Source organism: Pterocles gutturalis, unplaced genomic scaffold, assembly GCF_000699245.1.
Source record: "Pterocles gutturalis isolate BGI_N339 unplaced genomic scaffold, ASM69924v1 scaffold12556, whole genome shotgun sequence".
Lineage (NCBI taxonomy): Eukaryota > Metazoa > Chordata > Aves > Pterocliformes > Pteroclidae > Pterocles > Pterocles gutturalis.
In genome coordinates, this window is record NW_010103156.1 from 71,488 (window position 1) to 82,290 (window position 10,803).

At 46.4% G+C, this 10,803-nt stretch overlaps 1 protein-coding gene across 1 annotated transcript in view; it reads right to left on the reverse strand.

Moving 5' to 3' along the window:
* IQCG (IQ motif containing G) overlaps nucleotides 1-9,794 on the reverse strand; it is a 16,797-nt gene extending 7,003 nt beyond the window's left edge. Inside the window, exons 1-4 of the mRNA XM_010086597.1 lie at nucleotides 9,669-9,794; nucleotides 6,087-6,331; nucleotides 5,096-5,224; nucleotides 3,380-3,461 (exon numbers count right to left, since the gene is read on the reverse strand). Coding sequence (XP_010084899.1) covers nucleotides 3,380-3,461; nucleotides 5,096-5,224; nucleotides 6,087-6,331; nucleotides 9,669-9,794 — 582 coding nt within the window. The remainder of the gene's footprint in view (nucleotides 1-3,379; nucleotides 3,462-5,095; nucleotides 5,225-6,086; nucleotides 6,332-9,668) is intronic.
* Between the last annotated feature and the right edge of the window lie 1,009 nt (nucleotides 9,795-10,803).

A 10,803-nucleotide genomic window follows, 5' to 3' on the forward strand; every position in this document is an offset into this window, starting at 1 on the left:
TGCACAGCCGCTGCAGCCTGGGCTCGCTGCCCCTGAAACCACAGCGCAGCCCTGCAGACACTTCGGTAAAGCCATCGCCCACATCTCCGTCCTTGCTGCACACCCCTGAGAGCCCCCTGCGGCTCCCCTCCCATCCCAAAGGGCAGAGGGAGCAGAGCTGTCGGCAGCAGCACTCGTGCCAGAAGTGCTGTCCCTCTGGAGCCGGGTTTGGACGCAGCGCCCCAGCCCCAGGTCCTGCTGGGCTGCCTGGGGCTCTGCCGGCAGCGGAACGCAGTCGTCCCAGAGCTCAGGACCATCTGCTGTCATCGCCTGGTGCGTTCCTCCAGTGGAAATATGCACCAGGGGGTGAGTATATGTGTTTAAAACATCCCCCCAGTATGCTTCATTGATGCATTTGTCCTCCTGGGAGAGGATAAGGGAAGAAACACGACGGCTTTTAGTCGTGCTACTAAAGCACAGTGATACAGTGGAGCTGGGTGTGTTGTGAGAGCCCCCAGAGAATAAAAGTTACAGACCTGTTTTCACTGTGGCACAACGTCTTGGTTTTCTGCCTGGTACATAGCCTGCAATATTACTGCTCATTATCAAATTATACCATACGGGTATGGCATGAGTACACCACAAAACCTACAGGACGTAAAAAGTCTCTGGGTGGGCAGCAATGCAGGGATTCTAACGTTTGCATTTCTTAAAATGTTTTTGTTAAACTATATAATCCTATACGATATTAACTTGTTTCAAAATCTGTACAGCCTGCCATCGCTTGTCCAGGAAACAGGAGAAAGGGAGTATTTTTTACAAGCTGGGAAATGCGGCAGCAAACAGAGCTGCAGCCAAACCCGAGCCACGGGCGCTGCTCCTGCACCGCGGGGTAAGAGCAAAACCAGGCTCCTGCTTTAGAGACATCAGTGCCTTCCGAGAGGAAAGAAAACAAAATAGAACATTTCGCATTTGATTTGTGTGCCATTAGAAAGAAAAATGAGTGGAGCAGGCTAGCACAGCATTAATTAGCATCTCGTTAAGAGCCAGCCAGGCTGAAAGTACAAACACACAGGCAACGTGCGTGAAGCAAAGCCCGTGTTGTTCTGGTTCCGTGGTTAGATTTGCTCGCTTTTGTTTTCTCATCCACTAGACTGGAGACACCCATGTAGGCTTTTGTCTACAGGTCTGTGCATTATTCTTCTTCAAAGTACTCCAAAATCAGCAAGCTGTATTTTTGGTTTTAATTAGTTGGCAAGGTGACAAATCATGCAAGTGTCTGTAAAACTGCTGATGGGAAAATCCCGTATGAAGCGAAGAGAAATTATTCTCCCTTGGGAGACGCAGTGAGACACCATTATTTTTGGCACAGGAGGAAAGCAGTACTTGAAAGTGCTCCTGTCTTTGATTTGTTATCAAAGCTGAAACTATAAGAAGCCCAGAAAAGGACTTTTAAGCTAGAAACATAAAAACAAAATCCCAGATGAGCGCAGATCCCAACTGATGAGGCAAAAAGCAAGAACGGAATTAGCAGAAGGTGCTGAAAGAACAGGGAGATGAGCATCCTCTCAGCACCTTCCCGTGACTGCAAGGTGCAGGAGCGGTGCAGGGCAGGATGAGTACAGCCCCCTGCACACCAGTCCCTGGGAGGGCTTTAAACCCGAACCAGAGACGTGTATTGTGTGCACAGACACTGTGAGGTTTGAGGAGCACTGTGCAGAACTACCTCCTCACATTCACCGGCTTGGGGAGTGGGAGAACAGGAGCTTCCCAGGAGCCGTCAGAGTCCGACCGAGAGAGGGGAACATGCGGAAGCAAATGGACACCTGCAGTCTCTGAGCCTGACAGACTGTCCGGCTGGTTTCATTTGACTGCCACACAGATGTCAAGGGACTTCTGGGTTGTCCCATAGGGCCTGGAAATAGGCTCCCATACCATCTCCAGTGGCAGTAAGGAAGTATATCTTGCGGTATACAGCTCCCCTTTCCAGTCCTGGCTCTGACCTCTACACACTTTAGATGTTCTGTTCAAAAAAAAAGCTCACCATTTCTCTTCTAGTTCCCAAAACTGCTCCTTCTCGGTTTGTCTCCTGACTTGCTAACTTTCCATTTCCTTCAGTGACTCCTTTCTCCTCTCTGCTATGTCCACAGGTTTTTCCACTGTTCTTTTCGTCTTGCTCGGCTTCCCAGTGTACGTCATGGATTTCTAGGATCTCCACTGGTAGATGAGAACTGACCTAAATGAATTCTCCTGTCTTGTATCTTTCTTCTCTGCTGTTCTAATACGTCCCCTGGACTTCTGGTGTTCCGTCAGGTACAGGCAGCTGCACACACCACCAGCCCCAGCAGATCCTCCCAGCCTGTATTTACAGTTCAACTTTCCACTGCACATGGATGCAGGCTGCCAACACCAAAGCTTCATGCTCGATAACCTGTACTTCACCAGCATGTCAGTAGCTTAAAATTCCTTTCTGTAACCAACCATATCCTGTCTCTGTTACTGTCCATGCTTTTGTCCAAAGACAAAATTCAGTGACATGGATTATTTCCCCAGACGCCCTTGCTGTCCTCTTGCTCACTATTGAAACAAGTGTCAGGTTCTTATTCCTTCTTCCAGTCCTTGGACAGCTCTGAACCTGCCTGCCTTTTCCTTGTTTTCCATCACGCTCTTTCCTGTCTCGGCAGGGCTACGCCACGTTTCCACGTTTCTGCACAGGGCTGCATGAGCTTTTGCTCTGAAGCACACATGAGCATCGAGTCTGAGCTGCCTGGTGAGCATCCAAGTGACCCGGGGGCTGCCATGCAATTGATCAGCACTTGTGCAGCAAGTCCGACACGTCCAGAACGCCCCAGATTTCCTGTGCATGCACACAGCATTTGCATGCTGCAGACAGACAGGCTGAGGTTTTCCAAAAAAATAGATTAAAGTCATAAAACTTTCCCCAGACAAAACTGTAGGTAGAAAAATGACATGCCCCTATGCCAGCCTGCTTGCTTTCTCACTCCCTCATCGTCACACTTTCTCCTGTGCCAGGTATCACGTCTGAGTAAGAATGACAGAACCTCAGTGGCTGCTATCTGCAGATAACCTCTTTCTTAGTGACTGCAGATGCCTGTGCTTTGCTGCTCCCAGCAGCGGTTTGGGGGTGTTCCAGTTTGATCACAAGTATGAGCACTTTGAGCTCCCATTTGAAAACCATTGGGCACTGCTCTTAAAGCCATTAGCAGGCACATTCAGAATACAAAATTTTATTGCCGTTTCTCTGCTTCTATATTGCTCAATGACGGATCATTGTACATGCCACACATCCTCTCATCTGAGCGCTAGTTCCTGGGCCGCAGAGGCGAGCTTGCTAACAGGTTTCCCCCCTGGCGTGATGCCCAGTGTTCAGTGATCTCACCTGAAGTTCTATTTTAGTTTCTTTCCTGACATCTTGCAGCTGTTTCTCGAGTGACTTGATCTCCTTTTTTCCTTCCTCCTCTCTGAAGAAAAATGGGAAAACACAATCACTTGGCTATACCAAAAAAGACAAGAGCTGTTTACCCAGGAGAACTGGTACCCTGCCGCGGAGCTGAGCGCTGCCCCACTCATCCTGCTCGCTCATCGTGGTTGTAACAGCTGAGCTAAAAGAAGCGCACACAAAATCTTGGGCTGCTTCTCCAGAACAGCAGAAGACAAGCCCCTTTCGCGGCTGCGTAGCAAGAAAGGTATTAATCTCTTCCCTCGGAGCCTCGGGGAGGCAGCACATCTGCGAGGCAGGAGCAGACTCCTCACCCAAGCAGGTGACTGGGTGTGTTAAACCCAAAAGAAGAGGCGCACAGACTGGGCAAAGAGGATGGGAGTGAAAGGGAGAATGAACCAAAAACCAGGGGATGCTGGTGTTGAAAGCCTGGAGTGGACTTGAGGATAATGTGATTCCTCCAGCAGAGAGGGAAGAAGCCTGTCACCGAGTGACAGTTTCTGCATTTCAGGCAAAAATCTCCTTGTTTCTGTGCAGGATGCCTGACCAGCAGGCAGTGCTGAATTGTGTACATTTCATTATCTGTATGGAATATGTTTTTTTTTTTTTCATATCAGACTTAAAATCTTTCAAAAAACACTGCCTCAGATTCTGAGATCCATGAAGGGATGTGAGTGAAGGCATTCAACAAGAAATTGCTGCTTTCGTTTTTGCTCTCAGTCCCTTCCATGGATAAACAATAAATCCCTTGGGTTTAGTGGAAGAGTTGGGTTTCACGCTTGAAATCTCCCATTTCACTGGAAGCTGGGGACTTGTGCTGGAGGCAGACCACTGAGCCACACCGGGCATGACAAACCACGACTTAAGAGTAGCTTTGCAGCCTACCCAAAGTGACGGGCCTGAGCTGCTACACGGAACAAAGTAAGTTTAGAACAGTCAAATACTTCTCTGATGACTGCTGTGCTCTCTGACAGGCTAGGGATTGAACCAGAGTTTCCTGTGCTTAAAAAAATCTACAAACATTTAGCGCACACAAGTTTGCTCTAGGGAATCACCAGTTTGTGTTGAAATTATGACAAGTCTGCACCCTATCAGATTTGAGACAGAAGAGGATCTGTAGTGCAGTGGCTGGGGGATTAGCCTTAAATAAGACACCTGCCTCTGTCACCATCTGTGCTGGCCCCTCACTGCTGCTGGGCAAAGGGGGTGTATTAGCACAGGGGTCAGAGCAGATCCTCCTGGGCATCCCGTAACCTACAGACCATATGTTGCTGGCCCTGGTTTGAACAGATTCTCTGCTGCTCTGGCTTTCACTGGGGACAAGGAGGTAAAGATCAAGGAGCTCCTACATCGCATTATGTTTTAATTGGTGTGGAGCATTTGCATTAATGCCGACACCGGTGTCCGTTGTGGTGAAAGCTCAGGCAGTTCCCAGCTCAGATCAGTATCAGACCCATCAATTATTGATTTCTGAAAGGGACAGAAGTGCCATTTGTAAAGCAGACAGAAGAATTCAAGTTGAAAAAAAAAACTGAATCCTTTCTGTGTCTTGGGTTTGGTGTTTTTTGGGTTTTTTTTCCTTTTTAGCATGTACCAAGGGGGAATGGATGTTGGCTTTGAGCAGTGAAGCAGGAAAGTACTGAACATATCACTGACCTGATGAGGAAGTCGTGGAACTTGCTCTTTTTTGCCTTCTCTCTCTCATTAGCTTCTGTGAGGCTATTAAATGTTCCTGATTCCTGCGTATTTTTCATAGTGGCTGCAATCACATCACTTGCGTACTGCCTGCCAGGAAGAAAAGGAACACAACAGTAATTTACAGGTGCTGGTACTACAGTGTCTGGCACCTTTATCCATTATTGTTTACAACTTAAAAGGTAAGAAAATATAAGATCCCGTTTCTGTTCTTGTGTCTATCAAACCCAGGAGAGCTTCTCCCATGGTAACTGCTTCTTGTACATCTGGAGAGCTCTGTATTAGGAGTTGGTTGAAGTTTGTAATTTTAAAATGCTGTCCTGAATGCTACCCTAGGAAATAGCAAAGAGGCACAAACACACCCATGCTGTGCCAGACTGTGCTGCCGTCAGGAAGAAAGCTGCTGGCCTGCAGCAGTGATGACAGATCGTGAGGATACAGACAAGTGTGTCTATGAAGCGATATCTGGGTGCCAAAATATCCTAGTACAGCCCTACACTGATCGTAACAAATACATGGGCTTGCTCAGTTTATTTAATTTCACGGTGCACATGGTATTTGTATTTTAGCTGCATTTTCCGCATTTGTGTTAGGATCTTCTTTAAGCCCTTTGTTGAAATAACATTAAAGGGCAGAAGCCAGGATGCAGAAAAATGCGTACTGAGTGCTCAGCTCCCCAGTCCGTCTTGTAAACCAAAGGCCGTTAGTATTTCCACAAATCCAGTCACTTGATTAGGTAAAGGAACAACATTTTAGAGAATCACAGAATGGTTTGGGTTGGAAGGGACCTTCAAGGTCATCGAGTTACAACCCACCTCCCACTGCCCAGGTTGCTCAAAGCCTCATCCAGCCTGGCCTTGAACCCGTCCAGGGATTTTTGCTTTCAAGACATGGACTGCGAACTTTACAGCTCCGAGCATCCCCCATAGACATCGCGTTTGTGCTCACTCACCTGTCAGCCTGAATTTTGCTGAGATTCTGTACAGACAGGGCACTGTGCTTCATGGCCCTGTTGGAAAGATGATGGGCACTTTTTAGATCTTTGGTTTTCCCCAGCTGCTGGTTGTGTTCAGTGCTTTTCAGAGCCATGGAGGGAACTGCTTCCCCACTCCCTCGCCTTGCGGACACAAGCTCTTGGCAGTTACTGTCCAGCTCGCTCTGAGTCTCTGTGATTTCTTTCATTTCCTGGCTGCCAGTCTAAAAGGGAATCAGAGAGACCTGCTTGCACATTGAGTAGTAGGAATAAACCCTCTGCAGCGTTATGCGAGAAGAGAAATTAATAATAAACTAGAATGAAGTTATATTAAAAGCAGTTCATAGTGTGTGTTACATTCGGCAAAGACTAGAAAACCAGAAATGTTTCTCTGGGTTGGCCTTGAGCACTAACGTAGGCTTATTAAAGTTTATGGGATCAAAAGTCCTAAAGTGACACGACTGGAAAAGGCCTCGAGAGATCCATCTGCCCCAAGAGACGAGGGTTCAGACTGTGCCGTTGGTCTGACGTGTCCTTAATGACGTCCAGCAATGGAGCCTACACACCCTCCTGCCGCCGCCAGCGTGTCACAACCAGCTTTCCTGGAAGAAAGTTTTCTCTTCTCAGCTGCAGTTGAGCCCCTGACTTCTTGTCCTAGTCTCCATAGGCACAGAGAACAAACCATTCCTCTTTGCAGCAGCTTTTACGTGCTGGAAGACTATTTGCCTGTCCCCTCTGCCTTCTCACCCTCTTAGCCATTGCCCACTGCCTGTCACCAGACCTTTCCCATAATATTACTGTTATCATGAGCTGAGGTGTGTGGAAATGATGGTTGGACTTGATGATCCTTGAGGTCTTTTCCAACCTTAATGATTCTATGATTCTATGAAATAAAAGTGACAGACATCAGCTGTCAAAGCACTGGCAGCTCTCTTCTACATGGAGAGGCGTCTTGTGGCCGTGTACAATTTGATTAAAAAAGATAAAGCCCCAGAAAAACAAAAGCACCAAATCAGCTGTGGCCTTGCTTCTAGGAATTTCTCTGCTTTATGTGCTATGGGTAAGAAAAAAACCTGGGACATTAAAAGAGGAAATGTTCTTGCCCACGTGTTGGCATCTCAGTGGCAGAACATGCAATAGGCAGTACCGCTGGAGCCAGCCAGCACCCTCACTGCAGCCCCGTCCCTGCTCCCCACCCTGGCTGCCTGGGAGAGTGGATTAGGGAACTTACTGACCTGAGACATTTTCTAGCAGAAAGGAAAAAAAAAAAAGTTTATATTTAGCAGCACCAGTTCACATTTGTGCCAGCACAGCCCAGAGGGCAGAGCACAAGCCGGCTGTCCGGGCAGCAGCTGTGCATGCCAGCAGGGTTTCCAAGGAGCTGCTTGCCAAGAGAGGAGCCGTGAGCGGTCTGCGATGCTGCCGCGGCCCGTGGGGCAGTGCACAAGGGGCTGCTTCGTTCAGGGTATTTTGGATGTCTCCAGATGGGACGAGTGAGCCTCTGGCAGTGCCTGACTCACGACTGACTACAGGAGTCTAGGGGACTGCACGCGTAATTTTTGGACAGTTAAACTGACATTAAATGAATTGCATGCAAAGTTTACACAGACCAATGACAATTACATAGTTAATTAGAAAGAAAGGGTTTCAATAGTTTGCTAGTGATGGCTGTACTTCAGAAAGAAAGAATTTTGGCAAACAAACTGCTTTAATATCATGTAGATTTAATGAATGTTCTGATAGATGTTTTTGAGTGTCTGGGAGAGTTCAAGACAGGCTCTAAATGGGGTGTCTGTAAACCCTGGGGACTTACACACTAATAATTACCAAATAACCACATAAGAGCAAGGAGTTTGTGAACTGCATGTGTTACATCTGGGTAGTCTCCTAGCTGGTTATCTTTTGCTAGTCTTTTGCCCAAAACTCAGCAAATAGAAAGGCTGCCTTCCTCTGGGGGATGAAGCGATGGACATGAGTGCTCGATACGGAAAATCAATGAGGTGCTGGCCAACACTGCGGTGAATCCTCTCCAAAAAGTCATCAACTGAAATTTAGCTGTCAATCTTTGAGAGTGTCATTGATTTGTTTGACAGACAGAGCTCCAGGGTGCTTTGCAAATAGAGGTCTTCTGCAAACCCAATGACAGCAGCCAAATGTGAGCTGAGCAGCGGGGAGGAGCAGCAAATTACAGAGCACCAAAGTTAGCAAGTAGCTTCCCTAAATTGTTTCCTTCTTTATTTGTTTTGGCATCTTTAAGAACACAAGTAGGGTTCATCGTCTGTGAGAAAATAGTGTTTTAAGTGACTTGGTAAAAACGAGCATCTGTGATTTAAGAGAACAGGTAAGGTGTTTTCTCTATAATTTCAGAAGTGTACTTTTAATAGGTCTACCAACCGGAGTCTGTGTGTCTGAAGAAGAACAACTCCTCCTGTCCTGGAGATAGGCTTTTTCTCTGGGTTTTTGCTGCTGGCACATAAGAAGTTTCCCAGCCAGCTCCATGAGGGAGAAGCATCCTCTGGGAAGAGGTGATGCTGGCTCCCAGCACGCTTCGCAGGGGAGGACTGCCCTCTATTGCACACTCTGAGCATCGTTCACGCCCTGAAGTTTATTGTAGCAGCAGCTTCTGCAGCTTTGCAAGGGATTTTTTGCAAGGTAGCATGGAGAGGAAACACATAGAAAACACCACCTTGATTTACCTTCCTCTTGCATTCTTACATGGTACAGACAGTGAGCAGCATTAGATCTGAAAACTCGGGTCCCAGTTTTTATTTCCATCCTGGTCACACACTTTTTTTTGAGTTCCTCTTGAAAAAGAGTTTCAGACCTGCTTAAACTGGAAACAGGCTGATATATGACAACAGAACAGAGAACCATTTGCCCATCAGGAGGGTCCCATCCTGTGTCCTCTCATCACCAGAAATATCACACCACCTTCCTGCACAGCAACAAACCTCTGCCGGAGCATCAGGGCTTCTTCTCTGTTCTCTGTACCTCTGCCCAAACCCTCTTAGTTATGATGACTATTAGGAATCAACTCATTAATAATGGTAATTGAGAATGGGTAGTTACTAGTGTATTTTGAAGCGGAATCTTTCTTAATCAATTATCTGTGGAGATTAAAGGAACTTGAGCATGGACTTAGAGAGGAACAGAATTACCCTGGTTTTGAGTGCTTCCAAAAATCCTATTAATTTGTGTTTTTAAAATAGCTGTGTATCTACATAAGAACCTAGATATGTTTTGCTTCCTTTTCCCTAATCCTTTGCTTGTCATCTAACCACTGAGATGTTCAAATTATAAACCCAGGAACCTCATCTTGGGTCAATAAGGTCTTTTGCACAAAGTCTAGACTAAAGCTTCTCAGCGATGCTGCAGTATAAATATTAAAATTGGTCATCCATGTGTTTTTGTTGTGTTTCTTCATCTAAGGGTCATAGAGCACTTAGCAGAAAAAAAATAATCTGAATCAATTTTTTTTAAATGCTGGTAGAAGACATAAAACCAAAAACAAACAAAAAAAAAAGAGATCTATTTTTAAGCAGGGAGGATAGAGGCACATACATGGCTGAGGTCTGTCTTGCCCTCCCGTGAAACCGGCGTGATATATCCAAGAATGGAGAGCTGATCGACACAATGCTCCAGCACAGCAGTAAACAGCAGAGCTTCCAGATGAGTGAATTTTTCCATTTCTTTAGTCTCTGTGTCCTTGCTAAGAGGAACAAAGACAAAAGATACCGATGAGAGAGCGGCTCTGGTGTTAGTAACAGCAGTTTAAACTAAAGGTAGACCCGCCATAGCCTTATTTGCAGCCTGCCCAACCTTGTTTATAGCCTTTCCCACCCTGTTTATAAGAGGAGCTGTGCTCTGCTGATGGCTGCACTCAGGGACAGAGGGAATGTTTGGTCGGTCCCGGTCCCTCCCGGAGCAGATGTGGGTATCAGGCTGAGGGAAGGGTGATGTGGATGGCGCAGACTGGGCGAGTGGCCTCAGCACTCGGTTCAAGGGGGAGCGGTGCTTCGTGATAGACCTTGTTCTTTGAGAACCACCAGAATGAAGGTGCCTTTTTAAAAGGAGAAAAAAATCCACACCTCTTACAGAATCTCAGCCGGTGAACCTTCGTGCTCTAATCATTCCTCATTATTACTGCGTAGCTTTGACATTTTTATCATCGCAATCCTCTCGGCAGCTTGGCGTGTTGAAAGTCACACAAGGACCAATATCTGGACTAAGGGAACTATCTTTAGCAGTCTGTGTTGTTTTATTTTAAATTGCATTTCAAATGTGAAATTACTCTGATGTGCACTTCAGCATCCCTTTGCTTTGCTTACAGATGGAACCTTGTGAAAGTGCATCTAGGGACCGGTGGAAAATTCACTGTGAATGCAGGTGAAATCGCTCCGTTTAGAAAAATGCATAAGAAAACATCTGCATGAAAATGGAGAAATCCTCTGAGATTTTTAATGTTTGGTAAGCTGTTAGACAATTCCTCCAAACCCTATACTTACAAACCAGGTATTTCTGGTATGATAACACCTAGCACAACTGGAGTCTGGAACGACTGAGAGCCTGAATGTCATTGCAATGGCAGCAGCAACATCCACGAACAAAATCTTCATTTGGCTGCTCTGCTGACAACTGGATTTGTGCCATCTGTAAAATCCTTGAATAAACATAGTCTAGGTCTGCAGAATATAAC